This window comes from Mus caroli, unplaced genomic scaffold (genome assembly GCF_978045245.1).
Source record: "Mus caroli unplaced genomic scaffold, Mus_caroli_1 scaffold_4, whole genome shotgun sequence".
Taxonomy (NCBI): Eukaryota; Metazoa; Chordata; class Mammalia; order Rodentia; family Muridae; genus Mus; species Mus caroli.
This window is the reverse complement of record NW_028227259.1, coordinates 119,576,609-119,604,348: the sequence shown is the minus strand read 5'-3', so window position 1 is coordinate 119,604,348 and position 27,740 is coordinate 119,576,609. Positions and strand designations below refer to the sequence as shown.

Here is a 27,740-nt window from a genome sequence, read left to right as displayed (position 1 = left end):
CATGGTGGTTCACAACCATCTGTAATGGGATCCGGGTTTCTTCTTCTGGTGTAAGCCTCATGGGGTCAGTTCTCCCTCCATCTTTCCTCTAAGGGATCTAACTCAGGTTACCAGGCCTGTGTCACAACTGAGTGTCATTTAATGTTTTCAATTGGGCAAATGAGATGGCTCACAGAGTAAAAGCGCTTGGCTCATTAGCCTGATGTCATTAGTTCAACCGCCACAAACCACGGGAGTTCAAAACAAGACTAACCAACCAGAGCCGGGCGTAGTGGCGCACGCCTTTAATCCCAGCACTCGGGAGGCAGAGGCAGGCGGATTTCTGAGTTCAAGGCCAGCCTGGTCTACAAAGTGAGTGCCAGGACAGCCAGGGCTACACAGAGAAACCCTGTCTCGAAAAACCAAAAAAAAAAAAAAAAAAAGACTAACCAACCAGGGGTTTTATTTTCGAGACGGGATCCTTAACATGTAGACCAGGTTGGCCTTGAACTCAGATTATCTCTGTCTCTAGAGAGCCAGAACCAAAGATGTTGTACCACCATGCCCTAACCCCAAAATGTTTTATGGTTGGGGCTTTTGTTTGGAGTGGGAGTAGGGACCTGTGTAGCTCTGGCTGGTTTGGAACTATGTGGCCCAGACCTACCTTGAATTTGCAGGGAGCTTCCAGTCTCAGCCCCAAATTCTGGGACTGTGGTCGCAAACCATTTGCTGGCTTTTTCATGTTGGTTTGAGACAGGGTTTCACTATGGAGTCCTGCTAGGTTGGAGTTGGATTCTTTTGCTCTGGCCCTGATTGCTGGGATTACAGGCACACACCACACCTGGCCCTATGAGTTATAAACATTACTTTTGTATTATTGTGTGTGTGCCTGCACTCTCGTACACACATGAATAAAGGCAAGTTATTTTCAAATAATTTATTAGGAATTTAAAACAAAATAAAACCTGGAAAAAGAAGTTACAGATGCGGAGGGAAAAAAGACACCAAGGGTGGAACTTGCTGGCTTCAAAACGCCATGTAACATCTTCAAATGAAAGTTCGTTTTTTTTTTTCCTCAAACGAATCAGAAGTGTAAATCCAGGTCCACGAACCCACAGTTAGGCCCAGTGGGGTGAGAGGGTCCAGGGAATGGGGGGTGGGGGGAGAAAGGAAGCCAAGGTCTCCTGAGGCTTCCCTCAGATGTGTAGAAAAATTAAAGATAAAATCCAGTAAAATGTAGCTTCTCTTTTATTAGGAAATATTAAAAACAAAAACCGAAAAAAAACCAAAAAAAAAAAAAAAAAAAAAACCAAAACCCAAAAAACAAAAACCAACAACAAACGCTAACAGCCGCGCATCTTGGTAACGAAGATTATTGCTTTGAGTTCTTGGGACTTATTGGTTGAGTGAGTGCCTCACACAGACAGTTAACTCTCCAAAGGGGGCTTTGAAGGCGGGGAGGGGGGGTCTCTGCTGGGGAAGGGAGCTTGAGGCCCCTCCCCAGCCTCAGGAAGGACAGAGAGGGGCTGACAGCAGGTACGACTCAGCCCTGCCATGCCAGGTCTCACCTCATGTTCACACCCTGAGCCCCCGTCTCTTCTCCCCTCCCAAAGGGGCTCCAGGGTGGGGGGGTGGGGGTTACCAAGGGCTCTGGTCACGGGATCATCCTGGTGGGAAGCTTCAGTGAGGATGTGGGGGTTCCCTGAGAAGCCCTTTGCTTTCCTGGTATCTACTCCTTGCTGAAGCGCTTCCCGATGCCCACTCCTGGGTGGGGGGTGGGGGGGCTCAGAGCAGAAACCATGAAGGTCCCACCTAGGTGGGGGCCAGGAGGGGCCTTTGGAGAGCCAATTCCTTCCCAGCAGTGGCTCTGGGCAAGCCCTCCTCTCCCCTGGCCCCTTGCTCCCCTAACCAGGGGGTTTCTTGGGGGAGAGTCCACCCAAGGCCTTGAACTCGGGGAGGGCCTGAGAGTATGGGCCTGCCGTGGCCAGAGCTGAGGTCTGCAACCTTACAGTAACGGTGTCTGAGGAGGAAGGGACAGAGACAGGGAGAAGGGGAGGGGGGAGGGACTTTTGCCCTGTGGGGTCAGACAAATGCTGTCACCCCAAGGGGGTCTTAGGGAAGGGTTGGGTAGGGCTTTACCTCACAGTATTTACATATGATACAGGATGGGGTGGCTCCAGGGGCTCGGCCTGGCCTACCCCACAGCCCTGCCCTCCTCTCCAGGGTTGGGAGGGAGAAGGCCAGGAACCCACACCCACAGACACTACGTTCTCAGCTGGTGTGGGGGGCACCTGGCCCCTTGCCCCCTGCGGCCTGGGGCTTCACATTCACAAACCTAGAAATAGTTTAAAAACAGTTTCTTAAAAAAAAAAAAAAAGTAAAGAGCAAAAAGAGGGAAAAGCCAGAATTAAAAACAAACAAACAAACAAAAAACCGGGTTGGGGCCTCGGTCTGCAGCAGGCCCCTTCTGCCCGCCCTCCAGCTATGCCTTTCTGGGGGGGGGTGCCATAAAGGGGGCAGCAGGAAGGGATGGGGCAGACCGGAGAGGGCAGATCTGGTGTGGGGGGAGGGCAACTGGCTAATCCAAAAATAAATAAAAGTGACCAGGGAGAAAGGCAGGTGGGAGCGAAGAGACAAGGTCAGAACAGGGAGGTTAGTAGGGGAGCCAGATGTGAGGGGGCTGGGCCCAGGGGTTGAGGGACAGGCAGTAGCGGTCCGAGTGGCAGCCAAGGGGCTGGGCTGCTGCGGCTGAGGTGTCCCAATCCCCTTGCTGGCTCAGTCCGGTCCTCAGTCAGATGCAGGCTGGGGTGCTGAAAGACAGTGTGAAAGATAGTGTGGGACCCGGCAGAACAGGCATGCCCGCTGTCTTTCCCAACCCCTTTCTTTCTAGATGAATTTTGTTCAGATTTTGCACTTCCTGTTACATGTTGGGACGACACTGGGCACTTTCCCCAGATCTTGAATAACTCGATTTCCGTTCCCTGCGAAGCTTTATCTGAGTCCCCTGAAGATTTCATTATTTTATGCATGAGACCACTGTAGCTCTCTTCAGACACACACCAGAAGAGAGCATCGGATCCCATTACAGAAGGTTGTGAGCCACCATGCGGTTGCTGGGAATTGAACTCAGGACCTCTGGAAGAGTGGTCAGTGCTCTTAACCGCTGAGCCATCTCCCAAGCCCCTGAACCTCACAGAAAACGGCACCATCTCATGTTAGTTTTATTCTTCTTATGTTTTCATCCCCTCATTATTATTTATTATTGCGTGTTCAACTATGTTTACTGCCGGGCGTGGTGGTGCATGCCCTTTTAGGCCGAGGCAGGCAGGTCTCTGACCTGAGGTCGGCCTGCTCTACACAGCAAGTTCCGGGCCAGCCATGACTTACACAGTGTGATTCTGTTTAAAAATAAAAATAAAAAAAATGCTCATTTGTGCGTGCGTGTGTGTACATGCACACACAAGGGTGGAGGAGACTGTAGAGGAGAGAGCACTGTTGGATTCCCAGGGGCTTGGAGTTACAGGTTTTGAGCCGTCTGATGTGAATTCAGCCCTTTTCAAGAGTTGTGTGCGTTCTCTATCACTGAAGCAGCTCTCCAGGACCCAGGTATTTTTACACCTTTAAGAAGATTTACTGTGTGTGTTGTGGGCTGGACTCAAGGCTGTGGCACTCCTCCACCATCAGCCTCTTGAGTGCTGGGATTACACATGTCAACCTAATTTATATCCTATCGTATAAGCTGTCTAATTTCCTACAGTATCCGTATATTCTGTCTAGCTACACTTTTCTTCCTCTTCCTCCTTCTCGTCGTCCCCTCCCCCTTTCTTCTTTGAGACAGGGTCTCTCTGTGCATCCCTGGATGGCTTGGAACTCGCTCTGTAGATCAGTCAGGACCCGGGTCCCCAGCACCTGCATGGCGGCTCACGACTGTCTCTGACTCCAGCTGCAGAGGCTCTGATACCCTCCTCTGGCCTCAGCAGGACACACACACACACACACACACAGAGTGGGCACACACATTCACAGGTAAAGCTCAGTATAGATCATGCCAGGCATGCAAAGCCCTGCCTGGGTTCAATGGCAGCACAAATTAAAAATCTCCACATGTAACACTGTCCCTTGGGAACTTGGAGCCAGTTTACACAGAGAGCAATGTTGGGCGTCATTAATTGTAAAAAACAAAACAAAACAAAAATAAAAGAACAAATCTTTGTTAGTCCAATGTTATATGATTAATTAGTATTTCATTTACATATTAGTTAATATTTTGTTTCTTTTCTCTCGATCTTGTTTTTTGAGACAGGGTTTCTCTGTGTATCCCTGGTTGTCCTAGAATTCACTCTGTAGACCAGGCTGGCCTCAAATTCAAGGGGATCTTCCTGCCTCTGCTGACCATGTGCTGGGATTAAGGGCTATAACACCACCACCACCGCCGCCGCCACCACCACCACCGCCTTGCCTTGCCTTGCCTCGCTAATATTCAGCTTTTTAACACAGGGTCTTGTTATGCACATCAGGCTGACTGGCAGCTCACTTTGTAGCCCAATCTGGCTTTGACTTTGTAATCTACCTGCCTTTGCCTCCCGTGTTCAGGGCTAATGTATAAATATTATTTGTGTAGATGTGTGTACTGTATGCATGTATACGGGAGGATATAAGTACACGTGTGTGTACGTGCACGTGGAGGTCAGAGGTTGATGGCAACTGCCTTCTCCAGTCTCACTTTTTGAGACAGGTACTCCCAGGGAACGTGGGCTAAATGGCTGGCTAGTGAGCATCAGGGACCCAGCCACCTGTCAGTGCTGCGGGTCCCAGGTCCGGGACGCTGTGCTCATCTTTCTGGGGGTCTAGGGTTCTGAACTCAGATCCTTGTTGGTTAAGCAGGTACTTTACCAACTCACACATCTCCCCCAGAGCCTCACTCTGTAGCCCTAGCTGGCCTAGAACTCAAAGTAATCCTCCTGCCTCGGCCTCAGATCATAGACAGGCAATGTGCCACCATGCCTGGCTTAACTTAAATCGGACTGTGGCAGGCTAAGCATCTTCTCTTGTGTCTGCTGGCCACTGCTGGCATCCAGGCCCGCCTCTTGTCCTGGTCTGGGAACTCTATGAAGTGGAGATGGGGCTGGCATTCGAGATAGCATAGCTGAGGGTTGGCGGCCCAGTGCCCCCCACATCCCCCCATCTCCTCACCTCCTGCTACCTCCTCCCTGTTTCAGTGGTACCCATTGGTGAAGGCTGTGGCAATCAAGGGACCCTGAAAAGAAAAGAGTTAGACTCCGAGGATCCTGGGTTGCATTCAGGCAAACCGTGGGGGGGCTCCTGCTCTCCCCGTGGGACCCCTATGGTGAGACACAGGTTCTTCTGGCTGGCACGGGTTGCCCTGGTACAGATGGGCTAACGGGGCACAGATCTACTTGTGTACAAGGCGGGGCCTGGGGACCTGTGTAGAGCCAGTTCCCTGGTTAAAACTGGGATGCTCCTGAGCTGGACTCTGACCACACAGAAAGGAGATGGCATTGCATTTGTACAGCACCCTGGGGCCGCTGGACAGAGTCCAGGATAGAGCTTATCACAGGACACCCTCTAGTCCTTGTGGATACTTTCTTCCTGTCACCCTCCCTCAAGCCCCGCTCGCCCCTCCCCAAGATAGACAAGGCCGCTCCCTCCCGCAGTTTCAGACATCTCCCAGCGTGAAGGGGGTGAGGTGGAGGCCACTCACCCCAAGACTGTGGCCGAAACCAGTGCTGGGGGCGGGGCTGGCGGCACTGATGTAACTGCTGACCCCTGAGTCCTGGTTGGCTGCCCCGTAGAGCTCAGCCATGGGGCCGGGGCTTGTGGTCCCTAGGAAGCCCCCTGTGCGGCTGGGAGTGGAACCTGGAGGGGGAGCCATCGTCCAGGGGTGAGAGCCTGGCAACCCAGAAAGAACAGAGTGATAGCCGGGTGCCCAAGGCCACCCCACACACCCGCTCCAATTCCCTCCCACCCAGCCCTGGACCGGAGACTACCCCCACCCCCACCCCCTGGAGATCGCGCTGGCTCCCGTCATGTCCCGTGTGACCTCTGAACAGCCTCCTCTCCCTCTGAGCCCATTCAAGTCTTCCTCAACCTAGTACATTTTCTAAGGCTGGCGTACGTCACTATTGCTTCACACTCTGTTGGCCCACTGCCCATTCCTGTGCAAACTGGCTGTCCCCCTGGGCTACAACAACCCTTGTTCCTTCCTTCATCCTCCTCCTGTAAGCCCTTCCTCAGCCTTTCTTAAAGCAGCAGCTGACAACTAACTCTTCTAGTGCCCAATGTCCCCAGAGCGGCAGGGTCATGACCCTCTGCACTCGGACACCCAGCAGCTTGTATGCTCTGGGGGACACAGCATCACTCTTGGCTGGCTCGTACACTCAATTCAGTGAATGCTTGTGTAATAGACAAACACCCTCTGGACTCCTCTGTCCCCTCCCTGTGCTCCCTTCCCAGAAGGTCTCACCTGTCCCTCGAACTACAGCTGCCGCCGCCGCCGCCGCTGCCATGGGCCCATAAGCTGTGAGAGGGATAGCTGGAAGACAAAGGGCGTGCACTGAGCTGGAGGAGAAGAAAGGACCCTACCGTCCGGTAGCGCTTCTCCCACCTAGACCTCGTGTGGAGGGGGGGGTTGTCAAAGCACAGACAGGGTGGACAGCCATCCTGAACCCGACCTAACGCGTCCCAGGGAGCAGCTGCGCCTCAGTCTCCATACCAGACCCTAGGACACACTTGAGTAATATTCCTGACCCGCTGTGGATAAGGCACCAGTACTTTCTCCACAGGGCAGGACAATGGCTGTCTGGCTACAAGGGGCCTGGGGCTGGGGGGTGAGGTTCCTTTTCTTTTCATTTTGAAATTTATTTATTTATTTATTTTATTATTTATTTATTTATTTATTTATTTTGTTTTTCGAGACAGGGTTTCTCTGTATAGCCTTGGCTGCCCTGGAACTCACTTTGTAGACCAGGCTGGCCTCGAACTCAGAAATCCGCCTGCCTCTGCCTCCCGAGTGCTGGGATTAAAGGCATGCGCCACCACGCCCGGCTGAAATTTATTTATTTTTAACATATTCACTTTACATCCCGCTCACTGTCCCCTCCCACAACCCTTCCTCATCCTCCCTCTACTCCTCTGAGTGGGTGACCCCCCCCCCCCCCCGCCCTGAGCATCCCCCCACCCTGTCACTTGAACTCTCTGTGAGGCTAGGTAGTTCTTTTCCCACTAAGGCCAGACAGGCAGCCCAGCTAGAAGAACGTAACCCACGGACACACAACAGATTTTGGGATACCTGCACCCCTGTTTCCAGTTGTTCGGGACCCACATGAAGACCAAGCCGCAAGTCTGCTACATATGATGGGGAGGCCTGGGTCCAGCCCGGGGTCTGCTCTTTGGTGATGGTTGAGACTCTGAGAGCCCCAAGGGACCAGGTTTGTTGACTCTGCTGGTCCTTAGGGCCTCCCTGACCACCAGGCTAAAAATGACCAGTGTCCCCTCCAAGTCCCTCAGCCCATCTCCTGTCTTCCTGTTTCTTTTCTTTCTGTTTTTGTTTTTTTGTTTTTGTTTGTTTTCAAGACAGGGTTTCTCCGTGTTAGTCCTGGCTGTCCTGGAACTCACTCTGTAGACCAGGCTAGCCTCAAACTCAGAAATCGACCTGCCTCTGCCTCCCAAGTGCTGGGATTAAAGGTGTGTGCCACCACAACCGGCTTGTCTTCCTGTTTCTATTCTGCAGTTCTGTATACAGTAGGTCCTTAATAAATACTACACTATCCTCTACTTTTTGTTTTTTGTTTTTGGTCTTCTTTTTGAGACAAGGCCTTGTTATGTGTAGCCCAGGCTGGTCTTGAACTCACTTCTAATTCCCCTTTTTCCAACTCACAAGGGCTGGGATATAGCCATGTTCCATTGTAACTGACTGGTACTATATATACAGTGCTGTGGCCTGAAACCAGGCTTCTGTGCATATGAGATAAGCAGACCACCAGATAAACGCGACACCCCCGACTGTCCATCCCCTGAAAACCTTTAGTCAAGTTGTGCTGCAGGAGACCCAAACCCGTGACACTGTGGTGTCTGAGGTTTGGATTCTCCTTTTTGTAACCGGCCATCCAACTGGCTTCTTCTCACTGAGACTCCGCCCCCTCACCTTCTCCTTCTCCGTTTAGTTCTTCCACCAGCTTGAAGCCCTAACCACTCAGTTCAGCCTTTATCTTCCCAGGGATCTTCCATTTACTTAACTAATCCATGCGCCTCTGTTAGGAACCAGCTCCTGCTGGGTGGGGGACCTTATCTGTGTCTGTGCCCCTTAACCTTCCACCCCAGTGCCTGGCCAAGCATCGGCACAATAAATATGTACTGAACACATAAAAGAAATACTCTGATCTCCGTTCCAAGACAGGAAAAAAAGTTCAGACGCCACATTCCAAAAGGGCTGCAGAAGCTGGAGTCCATGGGCCCCTCTGCCAAGACACCTTTGGCATTGACTCAGGCCTACAGGGTGGACACTGGGCACTAAGGTCTCAGGGGTTCTAGCCCTTCACACGGCAAACTCTAGCCAACCTCCATGAGTTCTTATCAGAAAGAATTATTCTTGGTATAATAAATATTTGCTAGCCTCGCTAGCCTGTACATTTGGCTATGAGTAGGTAAGGTCTGGGTATACCCCTGCTTTCGTGCCTGGTAGCCTGGTGGTACATGCTGCACACAGTAGGTACTCACACAAGGGTCTTACATGAGGAGAGAGGAAGCCCTGCCCCCTGCCCCAAGTGCCAGACCCTTTGATCCTTGCGGTCCCTTACATCCACCACCGCCAGGACCCTGCTCCCTCCCCTCCCCCCCTTCACCCCAGTCTCTCTTCTCCCGCTGCACCCTTGGAAGGAAGATCTGAAGCAGTTTCCCCACACATAGCCAGGGTGGGGGGGGGGGCAGAGTCCGCAGGTAGGGTGGAAGAAAGCGGGTTGGACAGAGAAGCCCCTCATGGCCCACCTCATGTGCACAACCACTTGGCCTGACCCAGCTCCAGAGCTGAGTTGCGCCTCCCTCGTGGCCAAACGTTTTTGTCCTTATTTTCCTAGGAGGAGCCCACGGGCATCCCTGGGGTCCAGATGGGGCCATCGGAGGTATGTCGCTTGGGCCCCAAGTTATCTGGGTAACTTGGGGTGTGTTAACGAGACAGAACGAGGACTGCAAAGTTCTTACAAGATGAAAGTTGGGGGGTTCTAGTTTCTTGGGGGAAATTAGATGAGAATGCTGCACTGGGTACAGGCACCCCCAGTTCTGCGTATAAAGTCCCTCTTAGCCTGCTGTGCTCCAAGTTCGTGACCCTGGCCTGTTCACCACTGGGCACCAGAGCCTCCACGGTGCCTGGCACACAGGAGACACTAGATAAGTATTAGATGAGTGACTTTACCTCCGTCTGCCTGGCTTGGCCTCCCGCCCCACCCTCGAGGGCCATTAGCTGAAGCAACTGGCCAGTGCCCAGGTACAGTCGTTCTGCCAGCTTTACCCTGGGGAAGGGGACAGTCCCTCTCCCCTCCTTTCTCCCCGCGTGGCCTATGAGATGCACGGAATCTGAGCCACTGACCTGTGAGCTCGGGGAGAACTGGGGCGCTCGGGAGAGGGCTCCGCTCTACACGGAATTCTAAAATGAAACGTAAGACAGCTTAGGAAATCGCAGGGGAGCCCCTTTGGCATGGCCCCTGGCAGGGGACGGGGGGGGGGGGGCGGCAGGGAGAAATGCACCCACGGGGACCAGGGGCGAGGGGACGGGTCATGCATGGGACTCAAGAACTGGGAATGGAAAGTGCACAGTCTCAGTAGGTGAGGTGGGGCAGAGGGGTGAAAGAGAGAGAGAGAGAGACGGACAGACAGAGGATATGAAAGGGAGAATGAACGAAACTAGAGATGCCGCCTAATCCTGCGCACGAGGCACCACCAGCAGTGGGATTCCTGAGGTTTGGTGCTGAGAACTGAGCCCAGGGCTTTACACAGGCTAGATCAGTAAGAGAAGCACCTACTCATCTGCACCCCGGGGCCCCGTTTCTGTTCCGTTTTTTAAAGGCTTATTTATTTTATGTGTATGGGTGTTTCGCCGACAGGTGTATATATATATATATATGCATGCCACGTGTATGCCTGGGGCCTTTGGAGTTCTGAAGGATGTTTTAAATGCTCTGTAAATGGAGTTACAGACAGTTGCAAGCCACCATAAGGGTGCCGGGGACTGAACCTTTGTCCTCCAGAACAGCCAGGATTCTTAACTGGGGTCAGTCCCTAGTGACACCACTTCCCAGTCGAATCTTTGTAGCAACTCTCCCGTCCTCTGAGCAGTTTCTCATCTCTACAACAGGATCCCCGAGAGGGCTAGGGGTCTGTGGTGTGTACCAAGGACTGCAAGCTAAACAAACAGCCCAAGGGCAGGGGAGGTAAATGCTTAGGGACCCCTCCAGGAAATAAGACCCAAACGGACTGGGATGTGTAGCTCAGTGGTAGAGGCCTTAACATCCCTGAGGCCCTGGGTTCAATGCCCGTAACCAGCCACAGCACGGAAAAGGAGTAGGTGGCTACATGGTGAACTTGAGGCCAGCCTAGGCTCTACCTCAACAACAGATGAACAACACTTGGGACGTGGCTCTGGCGGAGCACATGTGAGGTCCAGTCCACTCCCAGCACTACAGAGACAACCAACCAAGGGTCTGGAAATGATTTGATACTTAACAGGAAACAATGCTAAATACTGACACAACAGCCCAGGGTTTTGTATTTCTGTTTAAAAAATAGGCCTAGTGTTATCTTTATGTTGCAGCTTTAAGGTTCAGCAGGTAAGCTCTCAGGCTCTGTACAGCACTTGGTACCCCGTGAAGACTTAGTACAGCACCTTTAAGTACCTTTGTGAGGACGTGAATCCCAATAGCCCTTGGAGAACCCCCCCCACCCCCAAGTCCAGGGCTGTCTTTGGAGGGACTGGCAATTCTGAAGTCGGGCAGGGATGGAGAAAGTCAGAAGACAGGCAGAGAATGGATGGCCTGGGCAAAATTGTACCATGCAGGGCTACACCAGGATCCCCATACTCTTGGTGGAGGGGGTGGGAGAAAGAGACTCCTCGGACACGCCCTTCCTTCCAAGCATCTGGCCATGCACTCTAGATGCCCGCCATCCTGAGGAGGAGTCACACTGTCTGGAACTGGGGACATGCTGGTGGTGGAGAGACACCCAAGGGGACTTACCGGGGAACTGGTAGGTATAACCAGGGGCAAGGCCTGTGTAACTCCGGCTGGCGTAGGTCGTGGCTTGGAACCCTGGGTAACCTGATGGGACAAAGGGGCGGTGTCAGAAACCTTGTTGCCCTCAGCGGGAGGGGGGGGGGCACGGCCAGCTTGGATCTGAGAGTGCTCATAGTCTTCCTACAGCTAGCTTGTCACAGATAAGCCTTAGGTTTCCAGAAGTCTTCTATGCACCAAGCCCCAAGCTGGGCACTGCGTTTATTATTTTACGAGACCTCCCAAGTGCTGTATCAGGGAGGCCTGGCGAGGGGCTCACTGTACAAACATGGAAACTGAGGCACAGAGAGCTGAAACTGGTTAAGAATAACACAACCCCGCTACCCAACTCTTCCCACCCGGGCTCCCATCTTCCTCTGCTCCCGATCTCTCACACAGCTTTCTCTTCCCGCCTCTACGCCCCGACTCGCTGTTTCTCATCGTTTGCAGAGATCAGACCAGGGCCCTTGCACACAATGCCATCTCTGCCCGTGGCACCCACACGAGACCACTGAGGCCTTGTTACACTGGTGTCAGGCAGGTCTCTCCTCTCTCTGCACGGAGGCTACAGTTCCTCCTGTGTCGTCCCACGATTCCTCTGAGGGTGGGCATTCTATTACCCAGAAAGAAGAAAGCCCTCTGTCAGTGCTCATGGAGCACTGGAATTCGGGTTCAGATCCGATTAGCTCCCTGGTTCTCCCCCACCAGCCCTTGCAGGCTCAGCATGTGTGGTGCATGGGTGTGTATGCATGCAAGGTCTCAGTAACTCGAGAGTGTCCTTTCCTGTCGCTCTCTGCCTCATTTTATTTTGAGGCTGGGTCTCTCCCAGAGCCTAGAGCTTCCCCACTGTCTACACTGGGTGACCAGGAAGGCTCCAGCCCTAGGTTCCAGATGTCGCTTTCACAACAGCGCTGGGGATAAGAACTCTCTGTGACTGGGTAGTGGATGTTCTACCCACTGGGCATCCCCGCAGCTCCCAACTGACTGCATTATTTATTACTTTTTTCTATAGTTGTTCGAAATCACTTAAGCCAAAAACAACTGACCGAAGACAAAGGTGTTTCTCAAAGTGCTGGATGGGTAGACAACAAAAGAGAGGCAGTGAACCACCTCATTCCAGCCCCAGACGGTCTGGGGAGGACCAAGACCTGCTTTGAGAGAGCTCCACCTCCAACACACCCTAAGCTGGTCACCTCAGCGAGATTGAGAATTCATCCTTGGTTACGAACCGAGTTCTAAACTATCCTGGGCTACATGGGTCCATCTCAAAAAAAAAATAAAATAAAATAGAGCCAGGCATGGTACCACATACCTTTAATCCCAGCCCTTGAGAGACAGAGGCAAGTGGACCTCTGTAAATCTGAGGCCAGCCTGGTCTAGTACAGTTAGGGCTAAGAAGTAAGATGCTGTCTCAAACAAACAAACAAACAAATAAGCTGGCAATAGCAAAAAAATTTTCGGTCAACTAATAATAGTAGGAAATAGTACATTAGATCTAAATATTTCATCAATATAAAACTATAATGCAAAAAAAAAAACCAACTATAATGTGCTAACACCCCCCGCATGTGCCCACAATTATAAAGATTAAAAAATACGTTAAGGCAGTTGAAGGGAGAGGCAGAGGCAGGCAGATCTCTGTAAGCTTAAAGCCAGCCTGGTCTACAGAGCAAGTTCCAGGTTACCCAGTTACCAACAGATCCTGTCTTTAAAAAAAAAAAAAAAAAAAATCATAGTTTTAAGGAAAAGAGCTTTTCCTCAAAAGACCCAGAAAAAACTTACACATACTGGGCTGGAGAGATGGCTCGGTACTTCTTTATAAAATTTATTCTATTCCTATTACTATTATTTAATTTTTTGAGGTAGGGTCTTACTATGTAGCCTTGGTTATACTGGAACTCACTCCGTAGAGCAGGATGGCCTCCAGCTTACAGAGATCTGCCTGTTTCTGCCTCCTGAGTGCAGGGATTAAAGGCATGCGCCACCACCACCAACACCTGGCATAATTTATATTTTCATATTTATACTTACACTTTATATTTTAAGATTATAGTTTAATTAGCCTATGTGTGGTGTGACTGGGGGGAGGGGAGCTCTGTGATCTCCACAGACGTCCCTAGGGAGGTCAGAGTCACAGGCATGAGCTGTTAGACAACCGGGAATCGAATTCGGGTCCTCGGAGAGAGAAGATTTAACTCATAGGCACACACCCATCTCTCCAGCCTCGTCCTGGAACAGGCTAGCCACTAACTCCCCCTGGCCGTATGTTCATCTTCTCAGTGTTTGTCTTTACCCTTGATTATTTGTATGTATATGTTTATGTGCATGTCTGGTCTATGCATATCGCCTGCATGGAAAGTGAGGAGCTACAGGATTCCCTGGAACTGGCGGTGTGGGTGTGGGCAGGCATGAGTCCAGGGAGTGAAACCCCGGTTCTCTACAAAGGCAGTTACGACTTTTAACTGCTGAGCTGGCTTTCCAGCCCGTTGTCTGTGCGTGTGTGTATATATGTATCTGAGTATGTGTGAGTGTGTGTGCCTGTGTCTATGTGTATGAGTCTATGTGTCTCTATGTGTGTATGTATACATATGTGTATCTCTGTATGTATGTATATCTATATGTGTATATGTGTGTATGTGCTCGAGTGCCCTCTCATGTGTGCTCCCTAAGGAATGAGCATACATATAACACCTCATGATCTAGGTACTTTTCTTTGTGAAATTCACCTTTGTTTAAAAAAAAAAATTAATGTGGCCGGGCATAGTGGCGCACTTGGGAGGCAGAGGCAGGCGGATTTCTGAGTTCGAGGCCAGCCTGGTCTACAGAGTGAGTTCCAGGACAGCCAGGGCTGCACAGAGAAACCCTGTCTTGAAAAACAAAAAACAAACAAAAACCCAACCAAACAAAAATTAATGTATGAGTATCTGCACATACACCTGCTCGCCAGAAGAGGGCATCAGATCCCATTACAGATGGTTGTGAGTCACTCCATGTGGTTGCTGAGAATTGAACTCAGGACTGCTCTGGAAGAAGACACCAAGCATTGTCTTCTTTAATCCCAGCACTTGGGAGGCAGAGGCAAGCGGATCTCTGAGTTCAAAGCCAGCCTGGTCTACAGAGTGAGTTCCAGTCCAGGACAGTCAGGGCTACACAGAGAAACCCTGTCTCAAAAACAAACAAACAAACAAAAAACAACCCAGCACTTGCAAGGCAGAGGCAGGTGGATTTCTGAGTTCGAGGCCAGCCTGGTCCACAAAGTGAGTGATTTCCAGGACAGCCAAGGCTACACAGAGAAACCCTGTCTCGAAAAACCAAGAAAAAGAAAAAGAAAAAGAAAAAAAAAAAAAAACCCTCTGGAAGGGGCTGGTGAGATGGCTCAGGGGGTAAGAGCACCTGACTGCTCTTCTGAAGGTCCGAAGTTCAAATCCCAGCAACCACATGGTGGCTCACAACCATCCGTAATGAGATCTGACTCCCTCTTCTGGTGTGTCTGAAGACAGCTACAGTGTACTTATATATAATAAAAAAATAAATCTTTAAAAAAAAAAAAAACCCTCTGGAAGAGCAGTCAGTGCTCTTAACTGCTGAGCCATCTCTCCTGCTCCCCCTTCCTTTAATTAAAAAATATTTTTATGTAATGTGCACAGTGCCATGCAGAATAGGAGCCAGAGCCTCTAGAACTAAGGTTGCAGGTTGTTCTGAGCTGCCATGTGGGTGCTAGGGAATTCAACCTGGGTCCTTCAAAAGACCAGCTAGTGTTCTTAACCACTGGTCCATCATCCCAGTCCCTTGGATGCTTTTCAAAGCACAGCTGACTCTTGGCTGATTTCAAGGCTCATGGCCAGTCCCATCACCTACTCCAGGGAACCTCCGTGGTTGTTTAGGTGGCTCCTTGGACCTCCATGGCCCCCCGGATCCCTCTATAGAAGACACTCCTGTCTTTCAGGTGAACCACAGCCCAGTGACAGCAGATCCTACCCCTCACACAAAACACAACAAAGACAACAATAACAACATGAGAATTAGCTGAGTGAGACAAACAAGCCGTCCTCAAGCCTCTGGACCTCTGTCAATGCTACTCTCCCTGTTGGTATGCTTCTCCCTACTTCCCCATGACTGCCCGCAGACCCAACCTACAGGCTCAGTGTAACTCTTGTGTGGTTCCTGGTTCTCCAGAGTCTTGGTCCAATTATCTCTGCCCACACTCTCTTGGCAGCCTATACTTCACCCTGAACTCAGGAAAACTATGGCTGGAAATCCCTAGCATGCATCAGGCGCTCAACGCGGGATGGATACACATACCCCAAATAATCAGGAGACCAGATACTATGGAACGTCTGCAGTATATCAGAACCACCACAAGAGGGCAGTGTTCCACACCAGTCTGCCCACTTCGGGCAGGTCTGTCAGATTGGAAGCACAGTTTTTGCCTTTACTCTTGACTCAGACAGAAGGGCAGACCACGAGGAGAAGTCACACCCACCCAGCCTGCCCCCCTCCACCCCCAGAAGCCTCAGGGGCAGGACTAGGCAAGAAAAAAAGCCACAGGTGTAGGCCTGGCACGTACCCAGCATCCCAATACCCAGCATGAAGGCATCCATTCCGTAGGGCATGACCCGAGACCTGCCCCGGGCCGAGCCCGTCGGGGACATCACCTCCTTTGGCTGGGCTTTCTTGCATTCCACCTGCAACGAAAGCTGATGGTCAGAGGCTGCTACAGCAGGCCTCCTTCTCCTTACTTCAATGACCGGTTAAAGAGCGCTCACTATGTCTGAAGGGCTTTACAGATGCTAGCTCGGTCACGGGAACGATCGCACCGGACCAACCGTGAACATGCATTATGATTCCTACATGACTGATTTTTAGTTTTAACTCATTTTAATTTTCTTACGGTGGGGTCTTAGTGTAGCTTTGGCTAGCTTGCAACTTGCTATACAGATCAGCTATACAGATCAGGCTGGCCTTGAACTTGTGACAATCCTCTGCCCAGAGAGCTGAGATTATAGGCATGTTCCATGACATGGAGCTGAGATTCCCATCTTTCCATCCTCGCCTTTTCCCTTTTTTTTTTTTTTTCAAGACAGGGTTTCTCTGTGTAGCCCTGGCTCTCCTGGAATTCACTCTGCAGACCAGGCTGGGCTGAAAGGCATACCCCGCCATTGCCACCAAGGTAGGGAATCCCATATAAAAGTGGACACTTGGGCTTTGAGAGAGACTGTCCCAAGGCGTTCACTTCCTATTTGCATCCTGAACTGTTCGGAATGACAGACTGCTGATTTCTGAGAGAGCCCCACCTCTACCTATTTACAGAACCCCAGAGCTCCCCTGACTGCCTCCTCCTGGAGTCCCGGTCTCCCCGACCCCACCCCCCCGACCTCCGACCCCTGACCTCCGACCCCCGACCGATCCCAGCTCACCATTTTGTTGTTGATTTCATGGAAGTGGATCTCACACACTTTCTCTACGATGTCCTCGCTCTCAAACGTGACAAATCCAAACCCTAGAGGTTGGACAAGGGCGAGGCCAGGTCAGAAGCACGGGTGCACACATACCACGGCTCATCTCTTGTGGGCAAGTGTCTGAGAGTTAATGAAAGGCTCTGCCCATAGCCTAAGAGAGCAACCCAACTACTGTCTGAGTCAAGGTTTCAGGTCCCAAATTACAGAAGAGCAGGCAGAGGCTCAGAGAGGTGGACTAATGTGCCCAAGGTCGCACAGCAAGTTGGAGAGCGGTCACAGAGGGGCTGGGGCTGTAGGGGACAGTTCAGTAGCTAAGAGCACTTGCTGCTCTTCCAGAGGACCCGAGTTCTCATCCCCCATGATCCCATGGGGCAGCTCACAACAGCCTGTAGCTCCAGTTGTCCTCTCTGAGGGCACCCACACACATACGGCACACGTTCACACAGACACACATACATAAATACGAAGTTTTTGGTTTCTCAAGACAGGGTTTCTCTGGGTAGTTTTCTCTGTCCTGAAACTCAGTTCTGTAAACCAGGTTGGCCTGGAATTCAGAGATCTGCCTGCCATCTGCCTTCTTACCTCTGCTGGGATTAAAGCCCTGCTTGGCCACTGCCTGGCCAATCTTTTTTTTTTTAAAGTGGCAGAGCCGTCATGAAATGCCATCCTTGGGAATCGCAGCACTAAGGGTCCTAGGTGCTTCACTGTGACCCCCAAATCTGTGTCTATGCTGTGCTCAAGTTGCTTATACAGAGCCGCACATTTGCAATAGAATCCATGCCTACCTGTGAACTTCTAATCCCCAACACCAGTGCTCCATACAGCCTATTATTACACTCCACAGTTCAGGGAATGGATGAGAGAAAAACATCTGTACCTGCTTGGTACAGATGTGATTTAGGTCTCTGTCTCTGTCTCTCATTATTTTGGCTGAAGATAGAACTAGGGTCTAGCATCTCTAACATTCTCAGCCCTTTAGATACCATATTTTTGGGGGAAGGGGAGTCATTTCAAACCAAGGGTTTGCTTGAACCCAGAAGAGCAAAACCCACAGAAACAGGATGAGCTCACACCTAACAGACGCTTTATTCCCCTCAGCTGCACACGCAACCCCCTTTCACAGACACTGGGGGACACTCTGCAGGTATGCTTGCCCTGGCAAACCAGGCACATTTAGCACCCCACCCCACACACACTACACCTCTCACACACTCATAGCCACTCACAGCCCACACCGTTCTGCTCACAGAAGCTAAGAGCGCCGCTGAAGCCATTGAGAAACTGCCCCAACTGCCTGTCTCTTCAGGGAGTCCCCCAAGGGCTGGGGGGAAAACAACTAGGTAGGACACACAGGTTCAGGGCCAAGGAAGGGGTTTGTGAAACCTGGGCTCAGCTCAGAAGCGGTGGTGAACCAGACCGCCTGAGGCTGTAGAGCCAGCCTGACCCCAGGGCAGCCTGGCCCCAGCTCTGGTTTCCAGGGATAAGGTAAGCCCAGGCCAGGCCGGAGCAGACACTGGCCAAGGGAGGGGTGCAGGGCACCATTGGGGGGGGGGGGGGCGGGAGGGTGTCCTCGGCTCCTCTGCAATTGGCAAAGTTTCTGATGCAGGAAAGGAGAAGACAAAAGCCTTCTGTAAGGCCAGGCCCCGGAGAGGATGCGGTTCCTCAGGGATAGGATGTCAGGAGGCAACATGAAAGGGCAGCTGTGACCTGCAGCCCCCTGGCTGACCAGGGCCCTGGGCCCAGCCTGGGAAGGAAGGGGGAGGAGCCGCACTCACCTCTGTGCCTGTTGGTGGTTTTGTCGAACATCAGCATGGCATCATCCACCTGAAACACAGACTTCTGTGTTAGCCCCACAGACACCAGCCTCCCCCCACCCACAAAAACCAAATCAAACCAAACCAAACCAGAACCTACAGCCCTCTTGTCTACTCCCCGGAAGCACACCAGAGACAACCATCAGATTCTCAGCAGCTCAGTCTGTATTTATTAAACTCCGAATGTATGCCCCACACTCTGCCTCTATCATCCCAACATTCCCTATCTCCATGGTATAGCTTAGGAAACGGAGGGGCTCAGGGAGGTGGGGTCACCTGCCAAGGTCATACAGCAAGCCCTGCACAAAGCCAGGGAGGAAAGGGCACACAAGTAGGTGCTAGGGAAAAGAAATGCAAGATTACGAGGTGGGGAAACCAAAGCCTCTCCTTCCCTTTTTGGAAAAGGCCAGCAGCCAGACTCCCTTCTGTTACAGCCCGGTGCTCTAATTGAGGTTTCCTTTGGCTAGAGGCTGTAATTAAAGCAAGCAGAGTTCACTGCCTGGGCTGCCTGCCTTGCACTGGCTGGGGGAGGGGAAGAGGGGAGGGAGGGGGAGGGTCTACATTAGCCACACTCCCCTGAACCCCAGACGGGGCTCCTTGCTACCCTCCCTCCACTCCCAGGCATCCTCTCAGACACAGGGACAAGCCAGGGCCTCCTGGGCCTCCTTCTTGGGCTACATCTGACCCTCTGGTCTCCACATCCCACTCCAACCACTGGCCTGACTCCCAATGGCTGGGGTGGGGTGGGGGTTGGAGGGAGAGGCACAGCCTAGCCCCACGGAACTCCGGGCTCCTCATCTGTCTTCTGTCTCTCATGCCTCATTAAGGCAGACCCAGAAGTAGATTGGGTCTCCTTAGAGAACCTGGAAGCTCTCCTTAGGGACTAATCTAGACCAGGCCGCCCTGATCTAAGAGGCAGTGGGGTTCCCGGAGAATCTTGGAGAAATGAGAGCTTCCTGCTGCAGAATGCCATCTTAGCTCTCAAACCTATGACCACAGTCTTATCCCTAACCCCAAAGAGGCAGTTAAGCCCGTTTTCTTTAAGGCCAGCACATCTCAAGCACAGGCTTCAAATAGGGCAAGCTCAGATACCGTGTGTGCTGGCTGGGTATCCTTGGGTAAATAAATGGCTTTAGGTTTCTGCGGCTTTGATCCCACAGTCTGTAAAATGGGTATAAGACTGATTATCGGCTACAGGCGTGAGGTGTAAGGCGTACGTAGAACGCTCAACTTCCAGGGCTGGGGGGGTTCAGGGTGCACTCAATAAATAGCAGCTGGTACCTTTATTACGGAGGGACTGGCCCACAAGTCCCAACAGGGGAGGACTCCCAGGTCCCACCAGGACAGCTGCTTTAGCTGTTAATAGCCATCACTATTCTACGGACCATCCTGACTTGTGCTCAATTAATTATTTTTTGAATGGATGAGTGAATGAACAGAAAAACCAGCCACACCTTCCTCCTTAATCCTGCAGCTTTGAGTTTCTTGCCTGACCCACAAACTGATTCAGGTCAAATCCAGTCCTTCCGGTTCCCTTCCACACACAACATCCCTGGTCCCCAGCATCCTTCAAGCCGGGCTTAGCTGGACAGAAACCCCATTGCCGTGGTGGGGTGGTGGCCGGGGTAGCCCCCCTCCCACCCGAGGAAAGTGGCTAGGGGTCCAGGGTACCCCCTACCGGTGGTGTCCCCTCCTGAGGCTGGCTGAGGGGAGGGAGGCTCCCAGCCCAGTGTCCTTAATAGGCTTTGGTCTCCATGGGAACCTGGGGGCAGGGGGGCTCCGGAGGGGGGGAGGGGAGGCGACCGAGGCCTGCTGACCAGTGGGAGCCGCCAAGTTCGGCGGCGGCTAAGCCTGAGTGGCAGCCATGGCGGCTGACCATTGTTCACCCCCTCCGTGGCGGCCCCTCGATCCGGGCGGGGTGGGGTTTGGGGGGGCAGCCGCGGGGCCCTTGGCATTCCCGGCTGTCCCCCTCGCTCCCTGGCAGCCTATTCTCCAGCTCCCCCTGGCCTCCCCGGGCCGGTTTCACATGCCAACGCCGATTTAGGCCCGAACAAAAGACGCGGCCGCTGACGGCTTCTCCTGGGGCCCGGTTGCCACGGCAACGCCGGCCCCGGGGGCAGGCGGCCTCCAATCACAGCTGCTGGATCAGATTAGTGCGGGCTCTAATGCTCGGTGCTCAGACACAAAGACACCCCGCCGGAGCCGAGCCGGGGCCTGCAGCTTCCCAGGAGCGCCCTTCCCTCTGGGGCCCAGGCTCTGCCTGCCCTGAGTCTTGGACCCAGATCCCCAAGGAGGCGCCTGAGCCAAGGCCTCTGGCCTCAACACGTCAGCATCCTCTGGCCTGCAGACCCCCCACCCAGCCACGGCTCACTGCCTATCTCCCAAGCCTGGTCCAGCTTGGCCTGATGGGGAATTCACATCCCAAGACAGAGTGGGCACGGGACCCAGACCACCTGAAACACTCAGGCGGGCATTCATTCCTCCTTCATCCTCACTCCAGACAGACCCCGTGAATCCTTGGGGGTATTCACAGCTTGCTTTTGCTTGGATGCCTTTATTGTCTGGGCGGCACCACACCCACCTCTCTTTCACAGACTACCCTCTCCCAAGGCCCAGAAATTAAATCTTGACACACCCAAGAGCTGAGAGCTAGTGACCTCTCAGGGGCTGGGGCAGACTCTGGGGTGTTTTCTTCAATTCCAATACCTGGGGGAATCAGCAGCCATCCCCAGCTCCCCACCTGCTTAAGCGGGGTACCCAACTGCAATAAGGACTCTTATTTATTGCTTTCTTATCATTCTCTCCAGGAAGGGGAAGAGGGGGGGTTGGTGGAAGGAAGGTGCAGCTGCCTGTGGTCTGGACAGGTGCAAGCTCCCAAGAGGGCAAGGGGAGGGGAGCGCTGGATTGAACTGGCTACTGAAGCGCCTCCTCCCCGGGGAGAGAGTGAAGAGCAGGAGAAAAATAGAGAGGAAAGGTAGAAAGGTAATGAGAGACTCTATTGAAGAGGCCCAGAGTCTGGGGCCCCACAGATGGGTCCAGATCCCCAAACTGTGACTTGGTCTGACCTCACCTGTGGGGTGATCTGACTGCCTGCCACCCACCCCCTGGGCCTGCTTGTTCCTCCTGATCTATATACTCTGGGCTTTCCCAGGAACACCCACAGTGCAAGACCTACCTTTCCGAACTGCTCAAAATAGTGTTTCACATCTTCCACCGTGGTGTTCACAGACAGCCCCCCCACGAAGATCTTCTTCGTCCGAGTGACCATCTGTCAGGGGAAGGAAGGAGCGAGTGGGCATCTGAGTCCTGTGGCCTCCCCCTCATCAGCATGGGCTGTGGCGGGAGGGGGGGTCCCCTCCTGCCAGGATGGCAGCTGACAAGCTCTCGGTGGCCCCAGCTTCTCCAAGGCCCCCTTCCCAGCTCCCCCTTGGACTCCTGCCTCTAGGCCTGCCACGGGCAGCTGTGTGCCCCACACTCTGGCTGGCTCTAGTGCGCCTCCCTCCCTGGGGTCTGTGTATGGAAAATGCCTCCCCTACGTAACCTTACAAGGATGGGGGCAGGGGAGGCATGCCAAGGGCCTAGACTCACTGCCTAGCATGAAGACCCCACCACTTCTCCTGGGAGACACCAAAGATACCACGGGGGTGTCACCGAAAGGAACACCAACAGTTTCCTCACCAACCTTCCTCCCAAGCCAACCAACCTCAGGCAGCTTCCCTGTGGCCCCCAGCCCTGTTTTAGGAAGACCACATGGTCCTAATTACCCCAGGAGCGCATGGCTAATCCAGGGCAATTCCCAGCCCCATCCTAACACTGAGGCACCTTCTGTCACCAAACTGCTTAATGGAATTAACCCAATTCTGACCATGCGCTGCCTGGTGTGGCTTCCTTCGGATACCTGCTCCATAATTACTTTCAGACCCTAGGCTGGATCCTTTCCAAGGATGCCCCCTCTCTTGTCTTCTAGATTTTGTTTCTCTCTCTCTCTCTCTCTCTCTCTCTCTCTCTCTCTCTCTCTCTCTCTCTCTCTCTCTCTCTCCCTCTTTGCCCCAGCAGGACCTGGCAGCCTTGATGGAATGCAGGGCTCACAGTCTCAGAGCACCTTGGTTGCCATCAAGGGAGAAACTGAGACCTCCAGAAAAAGGAACATCCAGGGTTTGGGATGATCTCAACACACAAACGTGGAGATCCAGGCTCCTGGTACTGCTGTAACGGTGGCCTTTCTTCCAGTGCCCATAAGTCAACTGCTTAAAACCTAAGGTCTGGCCAGCTGCCACAATGCCTGGAATCAAATCTAAGGCCCTTGCCCCGCATCACAAATCCTGATGCATGCTCTCTGCTCAGCCGCTCCGAAATCTGCTCACACGGCCACAGAGCCTCAAGTGAAAACCCAACAGGTGAGAAGTTTGAAAGGCTCCCACCTCTCTTCGCCCTCTGAAAGCCCAACACATCTCAAAACAGAGACAGGAGAATGGCCTAGAGTCAAGAGGCAAGCTCCCTCACCTAAGCCTGGGACAAGCCCACTATGGGTTTGCCCCCATCCCCAAGGCTTAGCATCCAGAGGCTGTGATCCAACAGGTCAGAATTACACTCTGGGTCCAAACTGTATTTACTTCATATACTGTACAACAAAGCAACTCCCACAGCCCCGTTATCCGCCATCCACCCCAGCACATGGGTGGGAAGGGTAGTGTCTTAATTCTATGCACCAGACATCCTCTCTCCTTACCCCTGCCCATTCGAGACACACACCAAACAGATGCTCCAGGAACATCTGCCAAAGAAGAGCTCGCTGAGAGAACCACTACCCCAACTTGCCCAGAATAAAGGAACGTTCCCAGCAACCCCCTTACCATTCCCATCACACACCTACCTTAGGCTGTGCTCTCCGAGGAAAGGCCACCTTGGGGTCAATCTGCGAGAAAAGGGACAGATTAGGAGTCTTGGGTATCATATATAGCCTTGGGTGGTCACACGACCTTCAGCTTCTTTCATCCCAGGGCACAGAGAAGTAAGAGGAGCTACAATGGCTTTAGGTAGGACTACAGAGTGGTTAAAGCAAGTAGCAGGGTTCAACTCTCTCACTCTCTCTCTCTCTCTCTCAGACACAGACACAGACACACAGACACACAGACACACAGACACACAGACACACACACACACACACACTGCTTTCTAGCTGTGAGACCCTGGACAAGTTATTTAACTCCTCAGAGCTTCAAGGTCAAGTTCACCTGCTAAACTGACAACTAACAAAGGTCCATCTGCAGCTCTCTTCAGATCACGCTCACACAGCATGGGACGTGGTTGGTGTCTAGCTCACAGCAAAAACCCCCAAAACTGTGTGAGCTAAAGCCTGATTTCACCAAGTATCAGATACACCGAAGGTTTCGCTAAACAGACTCCACAAGGGTGTCAGCGTCAGTGCCTTACCTGCCTAAGTGACTCGTGTTATTCTGACTTTGCAAAACAAGACTTTTGCCAGACTATCTAGCCTTTGCCTGAAAAGGATGTGAAGGTCAGAGTCTGGACCCACCAGGAATAGGCTCAGTACTGTCTCCCTACTTCCTCCAGCCGCTGACAACCCTCCTTAGGAGCTGAAAGCGAATGGCTCCTATTGGAGAGCGAGGCTCCAGGTGAGGCTGAGTGTAGTCTTTCTTGGTGTGAGAGAGAATGGGACTTAAGAAATGGGCTACAGGACAAGGTTATTAATCTTCATAGGCCTCTCTAAGCCTCAGTCCACGCATCTGCAGAGTGGGGACAATCACACCCACTCCTCCGGAGGGCAGCTGCGGGGGATTCAAATGAGATAAAGGTTGAAAGCGGCCCTTTGTCAACGTCCCTCCGCTGCACAAACAAAGGTGCCATTACCAGGTTACCTTTGCCCTTGACGAAACCGGGACACACCTGGGTACCATTCCTAGGTGCTCTAGCCCTGCTGACAGACAGTAAGAAACAGAACACCAGGTACTCTGCGACCGAGACAGGACCCGTGAGGCCTGGTCGTGACAATTCTTGCTGTTCACACAGATGGACATCATTTAGAAGTTACCAGCCAATCACAGACGAGATCTCTCTTTTTCCTAAAGTTCCTTCTGTTCAAAACTCAGGATTCTAGACAACTGGCCCCAGCTTCCCTCTGCCCACATGGCATAAACCAGGAAGCCACCTTCTGCCAGCTCCCCTCCAGAATCTGCCCAGAGACGGATCTCCAAAGCCCGCACTAGGGCAATGTCCCTCCTACAGCCAGGTCCTGTGATCTCAGGGGAGACCAAACCCACCTAAGTGTTCATCTGAGGTTGTGATTTCATGCAACCTCACCCTCCTTCTTCCAGAAGCAGCCACCTACCTCCAACAGCCCCCTGAACAGACCCTGATGGAGAGACGGCCATACTCCCCCAGACCCACACACAGCAAATCTCCAACACACACACACAAACACCTCCACTCTGACTCACAGCTGGCAACATAAATAAGGCCCAACAAGTAAATAAAAGGTGAAATTCAGAACCCAAAATAGACTCTTTCCCGCCCCCTTTCCCCAGCCCAGAGATGCTAAACACAGACAAAGCCCTTGCGGTTGGCAGTCTCCATATCTTAAGGATGTCCCCCTCAGCATCCTCCCCCCTCCAACCCCCTTATCAATCTTGGACGCCTCCAGCTCCCCACCACCCCAGCACTCAGCTTCCTGAGAGCAGCAGAAGCCATCGGTGCATTCTGAGGACAGGGGACGGTAGGAAAACAGGCAGCTTGACGGTAGATAATCGTCAAAAACAATAGGCCACTGTCTCTTCTCTCCCCAGCCTGGGTCACTTGGGCTGAGCCAGGAAGAGCCTTTCAGAACAGGCAAAGTCGAGGCCTGGCTTCATTTGCTCATTACTGTGTGCGGGAGTGGGAGCCACTGGGCAGAGATAACAGGAGCTGGGGACAGACAGTAATTTAACAAATTCTTGGGGCACAACCAGCCATTGTTGCAGGTAAACAGGAGCTAGTTACTGGCCCAAGCAGGGAGGCCCAGGGCTGGGGAAGAAAGAATGGGGGAGTGTGGAGAGAGGTCACATTGTCCCAGTCCTCCCCACCCTTGGCAGACAGACACCCCCATCATCAAGTGAGCCTTCCTCTGCTTTTCTCCTTTGCCTTCTGGAACCCCTGAGCTGGCCTCCGCCAGCGCCCCCTGCAGGGTCCAAGACACTGGGAACACTGGGAAAGAAGCAAAATGTTCCAGGAGTTTGAATGCCAAACAGGCAGGGTCTCCTAAGATCTGGTCGACAGAGCACTTTTTTTTTCTCTCTATTTCCAATTTCCTTGCAAGCTAGCTCCCTGTTCATAAATCCCCTGTAAGGATAAAGAAGGTTCGTGTCTTCTACAAAAGCAAGGAGCTCACTGACCAAAGTCCGGGAAGGAGAAGGGGTGGGGGGAGCGGGAGGGCTCTGTGATGCTTTGCCATTGGTCTGGAATGGAAAAGGGGGTGTCACAGAGTCAAATAGTAGTTAGATTTCAGAGAAGCCACCGTGGGTAACTGTAGCCCTGACTCATTCAATCTGGGGGTAGGAGAGGGACCCGGCTCCACCCCAAAGCCAGAAGTACCAAGATTAGTACTCACAGAGAAAGGGTAGCAGTTGCTGCGTCCCTCACCAACACTGGAGGTGGGGCGTGTGGCATCTTATCCCAGGCCTGAGATTTTTTTTTTCTTTTCTTTTCTTTCCTCCCTCTGTCCCTAACTCCACTGACAAACTTTCAGGGCATGACAGCTCTCGCACTCTGCAAACTCCATGCAACTGTCCCCACGAGAGAGAGTCCCGGATCTCTCTCCTCCAGCAGTCTCCCTCTCCCAAAGGACCCCCGAAACCCCGAGGGCCACTCACTGTTTTGGAGTCGAGCTCGTGTCGCGATTGCGCCAGCACTTTATCCACCCCCGCCTGGTCCATGAAAGTGACGAAGCCGAAACCCCTGCGCCGGTAGTGAGGGAGAGGCAGATGGTTACAAGGACAGCGAGTGGCCTCGGCGGGAGGGGCGAGCCGGGTGGCAGGAGAGGTCTCCGGGACTCACCTGGATCTTTTGGTCAGGGGGTCCCGCATCACCAGACACTCTTTCACCTCCCCGAACTGGCCGAAGTATTCGCGCAGCCCTTCTGTAACCACACACTCGCCTTCGGACCAGCCCAGGCCCGGAGCCCTTCCCCCTCCTCCCCCGTCCTTTGCCCCTGGTGACCCCGGCGCGGCCCCGCCGCCCCCGCGCCGAGCTGCCCGCGCGCGCTCTCCGCGGCCGGCCCCCCCACCCCTGCCCTCGCCGGGGATTGGGGAAGGGGGGTCCCGCGGAGCCTTCCTGGCGCCCACCGGGGCCTCGGCAAGGCAAGGGCCGGGGCCGGGCTGGAGTAGGGGACCGCTCCGGTTGGGTTCCCGCCGCTCCGGGAGCAGCCTCAACAAAAGTTTGAGCCGCAGGTGCGAGCGGAGTTGGAGCTGCCGCTGGCGGGTCCCGGGGGCCCAGCCCGCCCCCCCGATGCCCCCTCAACCCACCCCCCACCCCCCACAACTGCTCCCCAACCCGCGCCGGGCCGTGCGCGCTCGCTGAGCGTGCTGCGCTCTCGGGGTCCCCGGGGCGGGGCGCGGAAGAGGGCACGAGGGCGCCCGGGGTCAGCGGGGCGCGGGGCCGGGCAGGGGCGTCCGGGCTTGGGGTGCCGCAAGGGGTGCAGGGTGGCGGTGCGGGGGCCGGCGGGCGATCCCCGGGCTGGCTCACCCTGCGTGGTCTGCCAACTGAGTCCTCCGATGAACATCTTGCTGCGGGAGGAGCAGAGACACAAAGGGCCCGCGTGAGCGCCCGGCGCCAGGGAGCAGGGGGCGCGGGCCCGAGCCCCGGGGAGGCCCCGGCCCGACCCGGATCGGCCATGTTGGCGGGGCCGGGACAGACGCGGGTTGGGCAGGCTGGGCCGGGCCGGGCCAGACCGTACCAGGGGTCGTGCGGCGAGTCCGGGGAGGCGAGGCCGGGCTGGGGCGCGTCAGTCTCCATCGGGAGCCGCGGGCGGCGCGGGCAGCGGAGCGGCGGCGGCGGCGGCGGCGGCGGCGCTCGGCGCGGGGCAGATGAGGAGCGCGGCGAAGGGGGCCGGACGGACAGGCCATGCTGCCCCCTCCCCCGACCCCGCTCGGGCGGGCGGGCGGGGACGGCCAAGGGGAGGGCCCGCCGGGGGCCGACCTGCCGGCTCCTCCCCCCGCCGC

At 53.6% G+C, this 27,740-nt stretch overlaps 1 protein-coding gene across 4 annotated transcripts; it reads right to left on the bottom strand.

Annotated features, from left to right (window-relative positions):
* Positions 1 to 910: 910 nt before the first annotated feature.
* On the bottom strand, positions 911 to 27,677 carry Msi1 (musashi RNA binding protein 1). 4 transcript variants are annotated; one of them, XM_021162672.3, is made up of 15 exons: positions 27,476 to 27,677; positions 27,265 to 27,305; positions 26,578 to 26,659; positions 26,394 to 26,478; positions 23,402 to 23,443; positions 21,704 to 21,796; positions 18,490 to 18,538; positions 16,673 to 16,755; positions 15,823 to 15,940; positions 11,223 to 11,303; positions 9,581 to 9,637; positions 6,464 to 6,532; positions 5,702 to 5,889; positions 5,173 to 5,236; positions 911 to 2,789 (listed from the first exon to the last, which is right to left on the bottom strand). In XM_021162672.3, exons 1-14 carry the CDS (start codon positions 27,532 to 27,534, stop codon positions 5,195 to 5,197), a joined length of 1,089 nt encoding a protein of 362 aa, XP_021018331.1. In that variant the 5' UTR covers positions 27,535 to 27,677; the 3' UTR covers positions 911 to 2,789; positions 5,173 to 5,194. The 4 variants fall into 4 exon arrangements, with proteins under 4 accessions (XP_021018331.1, XP_029332787.1, XP_021018335.2 ...); XM_029476927.2 differs by having other exon boundaries at positions 5,702 to 5,856; XM_021162676.3 differs by lacking the exon at positions 9,581 to 9,637.
* Between the last annotated feature and the right edge of the window lie 63 nt (positions 27,678 to 27,740).